Source organism: Gnatocerus cornutus, chromosome 3 (genome assembly GCF_029298725.1).
Source record: "Gnatocerus cornutus isolate USDA-ARS CGAHR chromosome 3, icGnaCorn1.1, whole genome shotgun sequence".
In the NCBI taxonomy this organism is placed as follows: Eukaryota; Metazoa; Arthropoda; class Insecta; order Coleoptera; family Tenebrionidae; genus Gnatocerus; species Gnatocerus cornutus.
Window position 1 is genome coordinate 18,454,791 of NC_142235.1, and position 18,152 is coordinate 18,472,942.

Sequence of the window (18,152 nt, forward strand, 5' to 3'; positions counted from 1 at the left end):
GGTTTTTATTTTTCAATTTTGTAATCCTCAATTTCTTGTTTATTTTCGAACTAAATTAGTTCTTGCTATTTATTTTACGTAAAATTTTCCAAAACTGCGTTAATTTTTCCTATACGTCAACAAATAACTAAGTTATGACCAATTAAAATGTTAAATATCGGTACTCCATATCCCTTTTAGCAGCAAATTAAAGAAGAAAAAACGCCGAATTCAGTCCAACAATCTTTATTAACATACGCCCAGAAACAACTTATTACATAATCACAAAAAACAGATCACCTAATCCCATGAAGTTAGACGCAAATGCAATTTTTATGACTGAACTTCAAAGGCAAGAACCGAATGCCGCTTTTTCATATGACTACGCAACCCCGCCGGTCTCTTTGTTTTATGCCCACAAATCTTACAATCAAACCACTTAATCTGATCCTCACTTAAATGTTTCGCAATCACGTGTCTCTTCAAATGCGTCCTAAATTTCGCTCTATAATCACACTGATCGCAAACAAACCACTGAATTTCAGAACCACTCAAATGCTTCGTTATCCTATGACTCGCTAATCCAAACGTATGTTTAGTTTTATAGTCGCAATGATCACATCTCAACCACTTAACTTCATCGTTGGTTGAATGTTTCGCCTTTGAGTGTCTCGAAATGTCTCCTTTAAACTTCGTTTTAAACGAACATTTGTCGCAGAAAAACCACTTAATTTCAGTGTCACTCAAATGCCGGTACTTAACATGAGTGTTCAAACGCGACTTTACTTTCGTTTTGTAATCGCAGTGATCACATTGAAGCCAGTACTTCTCAGCGTCCGCCGAATGCTCCTTTTCCATATGTTTCGCCAAGACTTCTTCAAGTTTCGTTTTATAGCCACAACCACAAGTGAACCAGTGAATTGCGTGTTGAGTTTTGACGTGTTTCGACAAGTTCATTCTGACTTTAGTCTTGAAGTGGCATTGATCGCACGGAAACCATTTAATTTCGTTCGAATGCTTGTACTTTGTGTGAGTCCACAGGTCGGATTTCGTCTTACATTTGGAGTCGCATTGGTCACATTGAAACCATTGAATTTCATCGTCTTTTAAGTGTTTCCGTATCATGTGCATCTGTAAATTGTACCGCGATTTGAATTTACGGGCGCAGTTGTCACATTGAAACCACTGAATTTCAGTGCCGCAATGCGCCCTCTTAACATGTCTTAACAAGTTTACTTCTGATTTTACCCTCAGTTCGCATTTGTCACATTGAAGCCACTGAATCTCAGAGTCGCTTAAATGTTTGTTAGTCATGTGGTTGCGCAGAATTGATTTTATTTTGGTTTTGAAGTCGCATTTCTCGCAACTAAACCGTTTTTCGGAATCCCCTAAATGTTTAGTTTCTATGTGTCTAGATAAAAATACCGCAGATTTGGTTTTATAGTTGCATTTCTCGCACCGAAATCTCGAGTTTTCGTCGTGTTTAAACTTTCTGTGACGTGATAAACTCGACGCGTGTTCAGTTCCAAAGTTGCACTTATTGCAGTGAAATTTAAAAATTCGCTTTGATGGTGTTACGTTTGAGTAAGAGTTTCCGTGTGATGAACAACTGGTTAAGACATGTTTGAACCAGTTTAATACGAAAAAAGTGGTGAAACCGCAGCCTCGACAACTGTAGCTTCGCACTTCTCTAGGAGCGTCTCTGTTGAGATGGAACTCTTCAAAATGACTCTTTAAACTCATGCTGGAGTCCGTTGTAAGGGCGCACTTTTCGCAGTGGTGCATTTCAATGGGATTCTTGCAGTTGAAAAATTCGAGTCCTTCTTGAGTTAACTTCGAGGTGGGTAAAGACGTCCAGGATTCGTGAAGTTCGTCGGAAATTTTCCAGGTCGACATGGTTTATGATTCTGCTATTAAAAAAAATAAATAATTGTTTAATAATAAATAAATGGACTTACTATCAAAACAGAAGGGGAAATTAACGTGTTTTTCGCTTTAATTACGCGACAATAACATAATCATAACCTCACTTTTTCAGTGTGCATGACAGTTGACAGTTCAATTTTCAGCTGCGAGCTTTGCGATCAGCTGATTGGACGTTCGAGGTGCAACAAAAAGCCAATGATGTTTTGGCCACCAAATTTAAAAAGTGGAGATAATCGTTCTGTTAAAAAACCCAAAACTGTCTTAATTTTGCTCGTACGTCAATAAATAACTGAGTTGAAAATCAAAATTCGATTTTTTGGACACAATACACGATTAAAACTATGCCAAACTTCTGATATCGATATCTTGCTTATTTTTTCGAGTAAACTTAAGTTATTATATATCAGTGTACGCAGAATTTTCCGCAGATTCCAAATCTGGAATTTAAATTCAGATCAGACAACAAATAACTGAGTTATGGCCGATCAAAGTTTCGGAAAGTTGATTTTAATTTTTCCTCATTTTTCGTAATGTTTAAAGTTAAATATCTCGGAAACTGTTTGAGATATTGAGATGCGGTTTGCGCCACTCTTTTTCTCGACTCATTTTACGTTAGAAAATGTTTTCAAAAGCCCAAAATTCGATAGTCGATTTTTCACGAAAAAAAATTCCGACTCAAACGATGAAAATTTTTCATTTTTTTTATTTTTGGCCATAACTCGTAAACTATTTCTCCAATAGATCTCAAATTTGGCCAGCAGATAGATTTTGAGCTCCTCTTTCGACTGCTGTATAATTCAAAGTTACTAAACGTCGTTTTCATTTTGAAAACATTGATTGAAAATCACCTTAAAATGACGTTTTCAAAACAGTTTTTGGCTAATACCTCGTTTATTTATTAAGTAAACTTAACAAATTTCGGCTCACTTTACGCAGAATGTCACGCTGAATCCAAAAACGTGAGAATTTTAAATTTTCGTCAACAAATAACTGAGATATGGCCGTTTGAATTTTTGGGTTGTCGCCAGAGGGCCAAATTTTTTAAGGTTCAAAACAATTCGTGCTCGATATCTTGGAAACTATTTCAGATATTGAGATGCGGTTTGCGCCATCGTTTTTCTCGCGATTTTTTACATAAGAAATTGTTGTTTGATTTTTCCACAGTCGAAATTTGCAAATTTTCGCAAAAATTCGTGACTAAAACTATACCAAACTTTTGATATCGATATCTCGCTTATTTTTTGGAGTAAACTTAAGTTATTATACATCAGTGTACGCAGAATTTTCCGCAGATTCCAAATCTGGAATTTAAATTCAGATCAGACAACAAATAACTGAGTTATGGCCGATCAAAGTTTCGGAAAGTTGATTTTAATTTTTCCTCATTTTTCGTAATTTTTAAAGTTAAATATCTCGGAAACTGTTTGAGATATTGAGATGCGGTTTGCGCCACTCTTTTTTTCGACTCATTTTACGTTAGAAAATGTTTTCAAAAGCCCAAAATTCGATAGTCGATTTTTCACGAAAAAAAATTCCGACTCAAACGATGAAAATTTTTCATTTTTTTTATTTTTGGCCATAACTCGTAAACTATTTCTCCAATAGATCTCAAATTTGGCCAGCAGATAGATTTTGAGCTCCTCTTTCGACTGCTGTATAATTCAAAGTTACTAAACGTCGTTTTCATTTTGAAAACATTGATTGAAAATCACCTTAAAATGACTTTTCAGTTTTTGGCTAATACCTCGTTTATTTATTAAGTAAACTTAACAAATTTCGGCTCACTTTACGCAGAATGTCACGCTGAATCCAAAAACGTGAGAATTTTAAATTTTCGTCAACAAATAACTGAGATATGGCCGTTTGAATTTTTGGGTTGTCGCCAGAGGGCCAAATTTTTGAAGGTTCAAAACAATTCGTGCTCGATATCTTGGAAACTATTTCAGATATTGAGATGCGGTTTGCGCCATCGTTTTTCTCGCGATTTTTTACATAAGAAATTGTTCTTTCATTTTACTACAGTCAAAATTTGCAACTTTTTGCAAAAATTCATGACTAAAACTATGCCAAACATTAGATATCGATACCTCGCTTATTTTTTGGAGTGAACTTAAATTATTATACATCAGTGTACGCAGAATTTTCCGCAGATTTCAAATCTGGCATTTAAATTCAGATCCGACTACAAATAACCGAGTTATGGCTGATTAAAGTTTCAGAAAGTTGATTTTCATTTTTTCTTATTTTTCGAAATTTTTAAAGTTGAATATCTCGGAAACTATTTAAGATATTGAGATGCGGTTTGCGCCATTCTTTTTTTCGGCTCATTTTACGTTAGAAAACGTTTTCAAAAACCCAAAATTCAATAGTCAATTTTTCGCGAAAAAAAATTCCGACTCAAACGATGAAAATTTTTCATTTTTTTTATTTTTAGCCATAACTCGTAAACTATTTCTCCAATACATCTCAAATTTGGCCAGTAGATAGATTTTGAGCTCCTCTTTCGACTGCTGTATAACTCAAAGCTATTAAACGTCGTTTTCATTTTGAAAACATTGATTAAAAATCACCCTAAAATGACGTTTTCAAAACAGTTTTTGACCAATGCCTCGTTTATTTATTAAGCAAACTCGACAAATCTAGGCTCATTTTGCGCAGAATGTCACGCTGAATTCAAAAACATGAGAATTTTAAATTTTCGTCAACAAACAACTGAGTTATGGTCGTGTCAAAATTTGGGTTGTCGCCAGAGGGGAAAATTTTTGAATGTTCGAAACAATTTGTGCTCGATATCTCGGAAACTATTCCAGATATTGAGATGCGGTTTGCGCCATCGTTTTTCTCGCGATTTTTTACATGAGAAATAGTTCTTTGATTTTTCCACAGTCGAATTTTGAAAATTTTCGCAAAAATTCATGACTAAAACTATGCCAAACTTTTGATATCGACATCTCGCTTATTTTTTAGAGTAAACTTAAGTTATTTACATCAGTGTACGCAGAATTTTCCGCAGATTCCAAATCTGGGCTCGAAATTCACATCCGACTACAAACAACTGAGGCGGCCACACCTCATTAAAGTCATAGTTGATTTTCATTCTTCAAATTTTTATAGCGAATTATGTTAGAAACCACTACAGATATGAGAAACGATTTTCCCCATTGCTTTTCTGGCCCTCTATGTGATAAAAAACCAACTGGATTAACTCTTCGTTAATTAGCTGAGTGTCTAACTAATTACGCACAAAAAAGAATCAATTCATCCGATAAAAACACAACAATTGTGCCTAATTAACAGATTTTTATTTTTTTTTTTTTACGCTTCAGTCTCATTATCTAACCACTTAAATGTTTCCTTCTCCAATGTCTCAACAAGCTTGTCTTAACTTTCGCTTTATAATCGCATTTATTACATTTAAACCACTGAATTTCAGAGTCACTTAAATGTTTATTTATCATATGTCTCGATAAATCCCCTTTATATTTCGTTTTTAGATCGCACTGGTCACATGTAAACCACTCAATTTCAGAGTCACTTGAATGTTTCACTTTCATGTGAGTTTGTAAAAGCGCCATAGATTTCGATTTTAAACCGCATCTATCACATAAAAACCACTGAATTTTAGCACCATGTTGAGTTCTTACGTGTCTCACTAAACTCGCTTTTAATTTCGTTTTATAATAACATTTTTCACAATGAAAATCAAAGTCACTTAAATGTTTATTTGTTACGTGAGTTGCTAAGTTTACTTTCGTTTTTGCTTTAAACTCACATTGATCACAATAGTGCCACTGAATTTCAGAATCACTTAAATGTTTATACATGATGTGTCTTTGCAAGTTTGATCGTTTTTTGGTTTTAAAGTCGCACTGCTCACACTTAATTTCATTTGAATGTTTGTTTATTATATGTGTTGATAAACCGATCTTATATTTTGTTTTATGGGGAGTTTTAATACATTTCAAAAGATGATTCCTCGCAATTTTGACACTATTTCCATTATAATTCAGACTACTAGATCGACAATTCCGTGAGACGTGTTTCAACCAGTTTAAGACGAAAAACGTCTCAAAACTGCAGTTATTACAAAGGTAACTGCGCATTTCTCTTGGGTCTTCCTCATTGAGATGAAACTTTTTCAAATGCTTCTTGAGAATCACACTTAAATCCGTCGTAAAGTCGCAGTGTTCACAACGATACGTTTCTAATGAGCCCCAACAGTTGAACCATTGGAAGCCCCCTTGCCGGGGCCCCTTCACTTGGATCTTGGAAGTCATTGAAGTAGTCCAAATGCGCTCTTTGGGATCCCTGTTAAAAAAAAAATTAAATTGTCCACGCAAAGTGGAGATAAAAAAGAACGTAACCTCAATTTTTTCCTAATTTTGTTCTTCTGCGTGCCATTGAATTGTCGAGTTGAGAAATACGTCCGAAATTGTTAAAAACTGCGTTATTTTGACACGAAATTCTAACCTCAATATTTAGTTTTTCGTTTGACGTCTCTACAAATTCCACTGGAGTTGTGAACAGGAGACCGCCTATTGGTTCTTTTGTGAAGTGCTAACCAATTGGAGAGCACCGCTATGATCAGCTGATCCGACACTGACGTTTGAGGTTATGGTCCTGTAGTGAAAATTTATTACTGTTTTTCTTCCTCTGTTGGAAATTTCTTTGCCTTAAACTCAACTCTTATTTAAATCTCTTATAACCGGGTCTTGAAAATGGTGTCCCCGAAAAATTCCAACGAAATTATCTCAAATTGTGAAAATCCCATAGAAATGTAGTTGTGCAAACTGCGACTTTTCAACCTACTTCAGCGTGGTTTTGAGGAGGCATTTTCACGAATTCCACCTCAATAAAAAGGAGCATAGAGAAGTGCGAAGTTACAACTGCAAAGACTGCAATTTTCTGAGCTTTTTTTTGTTTTGGTTAAAACACGTCTTAAACAGTTTTAGGTCGCAACTGTACTGCGAAAAATGCAACTTTACAACGAAGTGCACATCAAACTTGCCTATATATGTTAGATACCAACTGCAGTTTCATGGTTTGCGTGTCATAATGGGACCTGCAACTATAAAACTAAGAATCAGACTTATCAAAACACAAAAACGATACATTTGAGAGATTTAAATAATCAATGGTTTAATTGTGATCAATGCGACAATAAAACGTAACGAAATTCGTTACTACTAAACCACACGAGAAATAAACATTGTGACTTTGAGTTTCAGTGGTTGCAATGTGATAAATGCGTAGTCAAAGTGAATTCGGAAAAAAACTTGAAAAGGGTGCATTGTGATTCTGAAATTCAGTGGTATCAATGTGAAAAGTGCGTTTTTAAAACGGAAACTAACCGAACTTAATGTTTTTAGTCCGTACTGAAGTAAAAAATTCTTAAAAATCAGTCTTTGGTTGGAAAATTTTGAAATTTAACAGAAGCAATAAGCGTGTCAAAAGTAGTAATGTGTCCAAATTTCGTTCTTATATTCCAAAAATTAGCGAAAATTCGAAATTTAAGATGAAATATTGGAAGTTTTTAGTCCGTCTTGAAGTAAAAAAATTCTAAAAAATCTGTTTTTAGTCCGAAACTTTTGAAATTTGGCAGAATTAACAAGTGAGTCAAAAGTAGTAATGTGTCCAAATTTCGTACTTGTATTCCTAAAATTAGCGAAAATACGAAATTTAAGATGAAATATTAGATGTTTTTAGCCATCCTGAAGTAAAAAAAATCTAAAAAAAATCTGTTTTTGGTTCGAAAATTTTGAAATTTGGCAGAAGCAATAAGCGTGTCAAAAGTAGTAATGTGTCCAAATTTCGTTCATGTATTCCAAAGATTAGTGAAAATACGAAATTTAAGATGGAATATTGGAAATTTTTAGTCCGCCCTGAAGTAAAAAAATTCTAAAAAATCTGTTTTTGGCTCGAAAATTTTGAAATTTGGCAGAAACAATAAGCGTGGCAAAAGTAGTAATGTGTCCAAATTTTGTTCTTGTATTCCAAAAATTAGCGAAAATACTAAATTTAAGATGGAATATAGGAAGTTTTTAGTCCGCCCTAATGTAAAAAAAATCTAAAAAATCTGTTTTTGCTTCGAAAATTTTGAAATTTGACAGAAGCAATAAACGTGTCAAAAGTAGTAATGTGTCTAAATTTCATTCTCATATTCCAAAAATTAGCGAAAATTCGAAATTTAAGATGAAATATTGGAAGTTTTTAGTCCATCCCGAAGTAAAAAAATTCTAAAAAATCTGTTTTTAGTCCGAAACTTTTGAAATTTGTCAGAATTAACAAGTGAGTCAAAAGTAGTAATGTGTCCAAATTTCGTACTCGTATTCCTAAAATTAGCGAAAATACGAAATTTAAGATGAAATATTAGATGTTTTTAGCCATCCTGAAGTAAAAAAAATCTAAAAAAAATCTGTTTTTGGTTCGAAAATTTTGAAATTTAATTAACAAGTGAGTCAAACATAGTAATGTGTCTAAATTTTATTCTTGTATTCCAAAAATTAGCGAAAATACGGAATTTAATACAGAAAATTGGAAGTTTTTAGTCGGGTTCTGAATTTAAAAAATTCTAAAAAATCTATTTTTGATTCGAAAAATTTGGAATTTGGCAGACTTGACAAGCATGTCAAAAGTGTAAGTGGTAATGTGTCTAAATTTCATTCTTTTAATTTTCACTTTTCTCCTTGGAATTCGTTGTCTTCCAACTCTTCTTTTTTTACAGTTTCAGAGAATCATATACACGCCATTTGTACTTCAAAAATTCTTTTATTTTTTGCAACAAAACTAAATCACACTTGAAGGCAACCAACGCTACATCTGACTAAAAAGTGAATAAATCTATACACGATTGGAACGTAAATACAATATCAAATACTTACAATAAGTATGCACATCGGAATGATCAACAAAAAAAAGTAAAAAATCAACAAATAAAGTAATATTGTATAAATAAATGTAGGAAAAATTGAACTAAAAAGGACCGCTTTTTCAATCCCTCGCAGCTTTACTCTTCCTCTTATGTATCCTTTTATGGTAACTTTGAGCGAACGAATTAACTATCGAAACCACGAAATATAAAATCATCGCCACGACAAACTTTTCGAAGATCGACCCTAAGATATTCCCACCCTCCCCGCTGGGCCCCCCTCCTTTGTGCAGTCTCTTTTTCTGCGCGTCTAGGAAAGTTCTAAAAGGTACTTGCAGCTTCCCCCCGACGACAGGCACAAAAGTCAACCATTCCAACGCTGTCAGTATCAATTTCTCATTGAACGCTATAATAACGAACATCTTCTGGATGTGTGTCTTTATTACTGCCTTCCCTATCACCGTCGCACCGAAAAACGTCCAAAAGGGCACCAGGAAGTGACCACAAGTAATCCCGGCCAAGTCAAAGAGCGGGTTAGGAATCTACAGAACACCCAGTGAGATAAAATGATTAAAAGTGGAGCAACTAACGCTAGCGCAGGCGAGGATCCCGCAGAATCCCACCTTCTGGACCAAATCCTCCACGAACAACTTCCCCCGCTCGATGAGGGTGAGTTCGTTCTTGTCCTTCTTGCGTTTCAACTCCTCGAACTCCTTCAACTCGTCGTCGTCATCGTCGGGGTCGATTCTAAAAAACTCCATAAGAACAGTCGTACCAACAAAATAGATATTATTCTACGACCCCATAAGAAAGTGGCATTTTCCACACGGTTAAATTTTTCTTCGTAGGAAAAATAGTGTACACAACACGTCGTAAAGTGTCTTTCTTGGTCACTTTCCGCACTTGTTATGTAATAGATATTTACATAACAAGTGCGGAAAGTGACCAATTTCGCACGAGTGTAAATATTACCCGAGTGATGTACACTACTTTTTCTACGACCTTTTATCATCAGGAAGAAACCAGAAGTTTCAACACTAATTCATTTCTTATCTAATCTAAAATTTTACCCGGAGAGCCTCGCCGCCCTCGCCATGAAATATGGGGGTAGTTCCCCGAGCGCCGTCCCCACGCCCCAGCACATCGTCTCCAACCGCACTTTCGACATTATACTTAAAATAGACACAGCCAAAGGGTTTCGTTCGTCCGGACATATAATCTCGTCCGGGTAAGGAGGCTCCGGGAAATTCAACGACTCGCATTCGTACGCCGCCAAAGTCACCGCCGCTATGTGGGGGCCCAGGTACAAAATGAAGGTGTGCAGCCCCGTTCCTAGACCCACCGACGACAATATACCTGAAACTCACGGAGTTTAGACAGGGGGGCGACGTGGGGGCTGCTGGTACCTAAACCTATCCAATACGAACACCATAAGAGTTTTTTGTATATTAGTTCGACGATGGACTGATGCGGGCCTGAGGTTTTTATGAGGAGGTACGACGAGAGGAGGATGCCGGTTAGTAGAACGACGATTTTCTTATGCTCTAGAGTCCTGGAACAGAAAAAAAAATTATTTATCTAGTTGGCGGTGATGGACGTATGTCGAAATAACTGTCATTCCCAACGATCGCTCGAGTTTTTGACGTTTGAATCTCAAGTTCGGACAAACGTTCGCGGGTACCGGCCAACTAGATTAGCATTTTCCAACGAATAATAAGGGAAGAGCACCGAATATTGGATACTTCCTAAAAACATATATTAAAAATATTTGCTTTTAAATTGAATCAATTAAATTTTTATTTATATTGAGTTTGAAATGTTTACTTTATGATCTATACGTTTAAATTACAAAAAATACACGATTTTTATTTTATCGGCAAATATGTATTTTGACATAAATTTGATGCTCTAAAAAAGTTTCCTAATACTGGATATCCAATAATGGGTATCAAAGATCCGAATATAGGATATCCATTAATAGGAAAATAAAAACAAAAATATTGTTTTCATTTATTTATTTCAAAGGTTTAATTGTATTTTAATGAACAAGTAATTGAAAATTAGTCGTAATAATTAATAAAAATCTAGTCAACGACGTCCTTCAATACAAAGTGTTTATAAATGTTTCTAGCATCAAGGGTGGCTCTGCAATTCCTGTCGTGCACTAATTTGCCGCTTTCTTTTCATAGTGAATCTAACTATCTTGAAAATTATTTATAATGTTACTTACGTCAACGTTTCAGTCAAAATTTTTGATTTTCAGGTTTCAAACCACAACTAGAACAGTTTTTTCTCAAAACATATTTTACTCTATGATTGGGTTAACTACAAAAGTTGAAAAATCTGAACCTACATTTATAATGAGCGGCAAATTTCTTTGACATTTCATAGCCATTTTTGATGCTATATACATTTATAAACATCTTGTATAACATTCAATTACATAGTTACTTAATATTGGATATTAAATATTGAGGGCACCAAAGTATCCAATATGAGGGATTTAGCATACTTTGTTTCGAAAGAAAATTTGGTATTCATAATGCTAGATTATTAATTTTAATTGATTTTTACTATAAAACAAATATTAAATAATATGATTTACTTACCCAATAACTCAAATTTTATCATAAATAATCGTACTTAAAACGCACAAATAAAATATTCAAATTAGCACAAAAGACTTTCGTGTTGTTATTTTTTCCAAAAACCGCTTTTCCAAACTGAGTTAGGATGGTATCCAATATTAGGCAACCATCCAATATTCGGTGCTATTCCCCTATTCCATTAAAGTATTAATCAATAAATTGATAAACAGATCCGACTAATGGAACCGAAAACTTTCCAACAAAATCAACTAATTGCAAATTAATTAATAATTCAAGTGGGAACTTGCCGGCAAGTGTCAATAAAATCGATTTTCTTAATTTTTAATGAGGCTATTCAAACTAACTAAAAAATCAAGGCGCTTGAGAAAATCGATTTTTTCCACACCCTGTATAGTAGTAAAAACCAAAACAGTGGATAATCCCCAGATAATCACTTTTATTGATAAGCCGACGATTACCGGTGAGATCAGGAAATGGTTTTAGTGGCTTCAATGTGAACATGATTCTTGTGGAGTAATTTTATACAAAAAAAAGTTGAAATCCGACGATAAATCTAGTTATCGCGCGATTTGAAACCGGCCAATTAAAATAGAGCACGTTCATCGCGTTACCTTCGCACAATGTCATTGCCTACTTGACGCGTTTCTAAACAATAGAAAACAGATTGTAACTGTTGCCAATTTACGCCTCAATAAATTCCCCGAGAGTAAACAAAACGACAAGAAAATTGATAAATATGACCTAGTGTCCTTAATTAAGATAATGGACACGTAGATCAATTGTGGCCTGGTTTTCCGTAGCTCGCGGCGGAAGATAACAGTTTTACCAACTCACTTCTTTCCGTATGTTGTTAATAAAATAAAAACTTCCTTTGTGAAATATTCTACAGTGATAAGGGGGCGCTTCCATAAAACGAGACTTTCTCTGTCCTGTCTTTCGTTTTCTTTCCGTTGTCGGTCACCGGAGCTCCACGTGTTCTCTTCCGATACCGCAGCCCCATTCGAAGTCTCCTTGCGTTTTGTCGCCATTTTCCCCAGTCGTTGTAGCTAAAACAAAACCGAAATCAACCCCATGAAGATAAAAACACTAAAAACAACGAAAAAAACAAGCAATTTCACACAAAAGCAACAAAACTGTAAAGCCCCTACGCTCTACTCTCCCATACCAACTCGGCCTTGTTTCCGCTACATTTAAGCCCCCTTTTTTTGCACTCGTTCTTGAGCTGCTCCTTGGTCATCGCTTCTTCATTCTTCACGGAATTCTGAGAATTCCGGGCCCGGACTTTCTTCCCCGCCATTCGACGTTCATTTGGCTAGAAAAAATCCGGGGTTACTAAAATAAATCCCCGCGAAAACGAAATTAGAAATCAAGGCGCTGCTCTGTGCCAAATTGGTCCTGAAATCGTTGGGGGAAATGTGACATAACCTCAAAGTCGCAGGTGGAAATCATGAAATAAAAAGCGAGGAAGCGAACTGAAATTTAACGGAAATTATATTTTCACTTACTTTTACAAGAAGAGTGTTGAAAAACGGTGGAAATCACAAATCACCGGAGCACCGAATGTTGAATGGGGGTAATTGACGTTTGACAGGTGCTGCCAACATTAATGAGAGGGGATTTCGAAAATTTTACCCCAAAAATGAGACCACAATTGTACTAAAAGAAATAAAGACTGCGAACGGCAACAAATGGGGGTGAAAAACCGCGAGGAAAACCTCTCATTTTCGAGAAAAACCCCAATCTGTGAAATAAGTCATGTTGGTACGACTAGTTTTCAAGTCCACCCCAAAGGCGCGAAATTCAAACAAACTCTCACTTTTTCTTTATTTGTCGCGAGTGTGCCCCCGCTTACCCTTTATTTTTAACAAACATTGCAAAATATAAATATGTACACGTGCAAAGAAACATTCCACGCTTTACAATACATACAAAAATAATTTAAGTTAGTAAGCCACAACAGGAGCCCTGTTAGCGTGAAAAATAAAATCCTCTCTTTGGCGAAATGCTCATGAATCCAACCCCCTTCGTTTCCGTTTAATGCGTGCGTAGGGCCCCACATCGGGGTCCATGATAAAATCGTACAACACCGCAGTCCACGAGTTGTGCTGGGGCAGATTATCGTAGAACTCAGGGGCGATTTTTCTCACCTAAAAGTGTCTTTAGAGTCACCTTTTACCCCGTTCGTCTTACCTCAGGTAATCGCGACCCCGGAATATAAGGAAAATCGTGGTGTTCGTTGTGGTACCCCACATTAAACGTGATCCAATTCAAAGGGCCGTAATAACTGTACGTCTCGTACCCCTTTTTGAACATGTAGTGCTCGGAAATGAAGTGCCCGGCGACGGGGTGGAGGCCCATTGCCATTACTGACCCAAAAATGAGGTACCCGAGGACGCGCCCCCCTGTAATACAGTTTTATAGAATTTGGGGGGTACAATGGGGGTGATTACCGAAGAAGTACACTACTATGGCGTCAAAAATTAGTTGTATCACAGTGTTGACAAATTCGAGCGTCGTGGGGGGTTTGGGGTACGTCACCAAGGGCCGGAACGCGTAGAAGAAGGGCTGCAGGAGCACCCAGACAAATTTTCCAAAGGTCGTGCAGAAGAGTTTCGCTTCGATGTAGGTGGGGATGTCCGTGTCCTTGAGCTCGTCGCCTTGGTACTGGAAATCAAGTGGGCTTTTAGTAGGCTCTGAGTTTTTTGGGGAGTTGGTAGCGCTGCTGTTGACATTTCAGAGCCGTCTAATCATAAAACTGGACCTCTGCTTTAACCCTTTAACTGTAAACGTATGTGTGCGTTTTGCCATTTTAAACACTAATCCGGTGTCGATAATATAAATAAATTATAAAATTTTATCTTCCGTTTAATTAGTTTAGTCCTGTTTACTGCACATCTGTAAACACTTATTTTTATTTTTTTTTATTACCACTAAAAATGGAAGAAATTTGTCCAATCTTGACTAATTTGAAATTGAAAATTTTTGTAGATACAGTTCTACCAACTTGTAAAATAAATTCAAGGCCTCCTTGTCCCTCGCCAAGAAATAGGGTTTGACAGTTGGTGTCACAGCCCACTGTCTGGTAAAAAATAGCGCCTCTTACCCTATGGTGCTCGAGATGGTACTTCCGGAAACTGATGGAAATGGGCAACCCAATGGGCAGATTGGCAAAGAACCCAAACATCTTATTCCACATGGGCCTCCCGTGCCCAAACGCCAAATTGTGGGAAATCTCGTGAACAGCTGCAAATCCTCACATGACTCACACCCATAAAACACCCATAAACTCACCCAACATCAACGAATGGTTAATAACGCCCCCAAAACAATATCCGACTAGAAATATCATGGGCCAGGAGCGGTCCTTCATCACCCATAGCATCGCAAATTGGGTCAGGACCATCATGGTAACGACCCATTTGAAATTAGGATCATAACCAAACAACTTCTTAATCTGCGGGTACTTTTCTGCAAACCAACAAATTTAAATAGGCGTATTACCAAAACCTGTGATCCTAACCTAAGATTATTTTTCGCCGGCTCGCATGGGGCTCCTCGGTGTACACCCACTCGAAGTCCGTCCTTGAAACGCGTTGACCCATTTTGTCCTTGGAAAAAAACAAAATTTCAGTCAATGGTCACTTCAACTTCACATTTTGCGGTAATCAAACTAATGAATGACGTCATGTGTCAGAGACAGTCGCTTGTTTCCACCGGCCACTTGCGGAAGTAACTGGACAAAATGACTCGTTGAGTTGACTTAAGTGATTAGGATGATCACGTGATGCGAGTTTACTTTAGACAAGTCGTTAAATGTTGATTAAATAAAACGAAAAAAAATGCGTGTGCAACACAGGCCCCGGTGGGATTCGAACCCACGATCTCCTGTTTACTAGACAGGCGCTTTAACCAACTAAGCCACGGCGCCGCTGGTTTCTACCTTGAAATTACGACTATATTAATAACTGAGGGTAATCAAAAAATTTGATCTAATTAAACTGTTTTACCGACATTTTAATGTAGTGATAAGAATTAGATTTAAATGGAGAACAATAAATTTTTATCTTTCAATTGTCTACGTGTGTTGACTCATGTTCAATTGTGAGAATGTAAATTATGTAAGATAAATCACACGGTCTGCGAATCAAAAAACATTGATCCGGCTCGCAAAGACCGTCGCTGTTTGTAAAAAGTGTCTAGTAGGCTCTACCCGTTTGTTTTTATGGTGGTACCACTGCTCAAACTGTTGTGAAGTTGGCATCACCAACCGAGCTACTTGGCCTACTTAGATTTAGTTAAAACTCACCTAATCGTATTTGCGATAAAATTGACACTTCACCGCCGACGCACACTGAGAAACTCGCATTTTTATTCACAAGTGTATTACTCAACTGATAAGAAAGAAATGCAACACCAATTACTCACGTATCGATAAAACAGTTTTTTATCTCCAATTACAAAAATGAATGAATCCAAAAATCCCCAATCCGAGTTATTTGCCGTCTACGATTACGTCTTAACAATAATCCCCTCGTGATTGTTTTTCCATAAAAATCCATAAAAATATAGATAAGAAATTTTCATTGAGTAAATTTCCAATAATAAAGTTCCAAGCGAAACGAACTTTCCAAACAATTTTCATTTTAATTTCCATCGACCACAACGGCGAATTCAATATTGACCTAATCGAGTCTCGCGGGATAAATCAAATTTCATTATCTCGGCCAATTAAAAGTGAATTAAAAAGCAATTATCGGACGCAAAGTGCCATAATTGGTAATAGACGTTTTAGGCAAATTTCAGAGAAAATAACGCGGCTCGCAATCTATTTTTATTGGAGCAACGCACGATTATGGGGGCAAATATTTGGTTATGACGGCAAATTTTCCGATATTTATGCGGTCTAACATCAGTCACCAGATTCAGGCAGGCTCTGGAATTCGAGTACTGTTGGTAGCACTGTGTAACTCCACCGACAACTGTTATTTCGTATTTACAATCTGTCAAGTTGAACAAGTTTGTTTTGGCGTCGTAAAATCGTTGCACTTTAGTGACAAGTTGTAAATTTTATGGTGTTATCTGTGTAAATACTCGGCGAAGATTAAAGTACTTGAAATTTTATAATAATTTATAATGAGCAAATAACTTTCGTTGGTACTGCTTAATGTTATTGAACATGTAGGTACCACTGATATAATGATGTTTCAGAACTGTCAAAAGAGGCATGTCCACTTTGACAGGTATTTTTTTGTTTAGAGTTGGCATCTTGATTAATTAGCTTTGGAAATTTTGAGATGGCAAGGTTGGTATTATTTTTCTCCAGAATTTGACATTTGATAATTTTGACATGCGATTTCCTGTTTATTAAGATTACCTACTGAAGGTTTAGGTTGCAAATGTCCACTTTGACAGTAATTTTTTTGTTTAAAGTTCGAATCTTTATTAATTAGTTCTGGAAATTTTGAAATGATAATGTTGGCATTGTTTTTTCCCAGAATTTGACTTTGTTAGTTTTGACATGAGATTTTCTGGGTAGTAAGGTTTTCTACAGTATATTTAGGATGATAATGTCCACTTTGACAGTTATTTTTTTTGTTTAAAGTTGGAATCTTGACGAATTAGTTTTGGAAATTTTGAAATGATAAGGTTGGCATTATTTTTTCCAGAATTTGACATTTATTAGTTTCTACATGAGATTTCCTATGTAGTAAGGTTGCCTAACAGTAGGTTTAGGTTTCAAATTTCCACTTTGACAGTATTTTTGTTGTTTAAAGTTGAAATCTTGGATGAATTGGTTTTGGAAATTTTGAAATTATAAGGTTGGCATTACTTTTTTCCAGAATTTGACATTTGTGAATTTTGACATTAGATTTCCTGGGTTAGTAAGGTTTCCTGTAGTGTATTTAGGTTGGTAATGTCCACTTTAACAGTTATTTTTTTTGTTTAAAGTTGGAATCTTCACGAATTAGTGTTGGAAATTTTGAAATGATAAGGTTGGCATTGTTTTTTCCCAGAATTTGACTTTGTTAATTTTGACATGAGATTTTCAGGGTAGTAAGGTTTTCTACAGTATATTTAGGTTGATAATGTCCACTTTGACAGTTATTATTTTGTTTAAAGTTGGAATCTTGATAAATTAATTTTGGAAATTTTGAGATAACAAGGTTGGCATTATTTTCCCCCAGAATTTGACATTTGTTAATTTTGACATGAGACTTTAGGTTGCAAATGTCCACATTGATAGTTATTTTTTTGTTTAAAGTTGGAATCTTGACGAATTAGCTTCGAATATGTTGAGATAACAAGGTTGGCATTATTTTCCCCCAAAATTTGACATTTAACAAGTGTTTTAGTAATCGCAAAATGTAATAACAAAAACAAGTTTATTGCTGACGCTCCTACAATTTGTTGACAGTTCTTGTTTGACAACCCTCAAAAATCAACACTGTGTAGCTCTCTGTGCTGAACAACCAATCACAGAGCCGCATTTTAAATTTAGCGCCTTTATTAAAAATTGTGTGCACAACATTCGATCATTTATTTTAACTGAATTCTAATTAACATTTCACCATTAGAGCCGTCCCTTTTAATTTACCCCGAGCCTATTAACCTCCCAGACACGTCCCCTTTGATTACCCAAACTTTTCTTTCTCAAACTTCACAAGTATTCTGAGCAGCACCCCCAAACTATAATGTAATTCTTGCAAGTAAATTTCCCTTGTAAAGTGCGTCGTCGGAATTATTTATAGGGTCCGGCCCTGGACGCCGAA

The 18,152-nt window shown here is 36.0% G+C and overlaps 3 protein-coding genes and 1 non-coding gene across 6 annotated transcripts; all 4 read right to left on the reverse strand.

The window, feature by feature from the left end:
- Positions 1 to 229: 229 nt before the first annotated feature.
- LOC148177747 (uncharacterized) lies at positions 230 to 6,951 on the reverse strand. Its single transcript, XM_088033398.1, has 10 exons — positions 6,270 to 6,951; positions 5,246 to 6,213; positions 5,184 to 5,191; positions 5,043 to 5,137; positions 4,945 to 5,003; positions 3,898 to 3,940; positions 3,618 to 3,642; positions 2,053 to 2,143; positions 1,938 to 1,972; positions 230 to 1,878 (listed from the first exon to the last, which is right to left on the reverse strand). Exons 2-10 carry the CDS (start codon positions 6,180 to 6,182, stop codon positions 313 to 315), a joined length of 2,859 nt encoding a protein of 952 aa, XP_087889524.1. The 5' UTR covers positions 6,183 to 6,213; positions 6,270 to 6,951; the 3' UTR covers positions 230 to 312.
- A 1,702-nt stretch (positions 6,952 to 8,653) lies between these two features.
- On the reverse strand, positions 8,654 to 13,013 carry Tango5 (Transport and Golgi organization 5). Of its 2 annotated transcripts, XM_088032375.1 has the most exons (7): positions 12,888 to 13,013; positions 12,548 to 12,694; positions 12,217 to 12,428; positions 10,180 to 10,325; positions 9,844 to 10,129; positions 9,364 to 9,520; positions 8,654 to 9,315 (listed from the first exon to the last, which is right to left on the reverse strand). In XM_088032375.1, exons 2-7 carry the CDS (start codon positions 12,677 to 12,679, stop codon positions 8,896 to 8,898), a joined length of 1,353 nt encoding a protein of 450 aa, XP_087888501.1. In that variant the 5' UTR covers positions 12,680 to 12,694; positions 12,888 to 13,013; the 3' UTR covers positions 8,654 to 8,895. The 2 variants fall into 2 exon arrangements, with proteins under 2 accessions (XP_087888501.1, XP_087888502.1); XM_088032376.1 differs by lacking the exon at positions 12,548 to 12,694.
- A 185-nt stretch (positions 13,014 to 13,198) lies between these two features.
- On the reverse strand, positions 13,199 to 15,779 carry ifc (delta4-sphingolipid-FADS-like protein ifc). 2 transcript variants are annotated; one of them, XM_088032379.1, is made up of 7 exons: positions 15,689 to 15,779; positions 14,903 to 14,990; positions 14,674 to 14,850; positions 14,486 to 14,625; positions 13,833 to 14,046; positions 13,573 to 13,784; positions 13,199 to 13,529 (listed from the first exon to the last, which is right to left on the reverse strand). In XM_088032379.1, exons 2-7 carry the CDS (start codon positions 14,982 to 14,984, stop codon positions 13,389 to 13,391), a joined length of 966 nt encoding a protein of 321 aa, XP_087888505.1. In that variant the 5' UTR covers positions 14,985 to 14,990; positions 15,689 to 15,779; the 3' UTR covers positions 13,199 to 13,388. The 2 variants fall into 2 exon arrangements, with proteins under 2 accessions (XP_087888505.1, XP_087888504.1); XM_088032378.1 differs by lacking the exon at positions 15,689 to 15,779 and having other exon boundaries at positions 14,903 to 15,290.
- TRNAT-AGU (transfer RNA threonine (anticodon AGU)) lies at positions 15,237 to 15,310 on the reverse strand. Its single transcript has one exon. It is a non-coding gene; the product is annotated as a tRNA-Thr (tRNA).
- Positions 15,780 to 18,152: the final 2,373 nt, after the last annotated feature.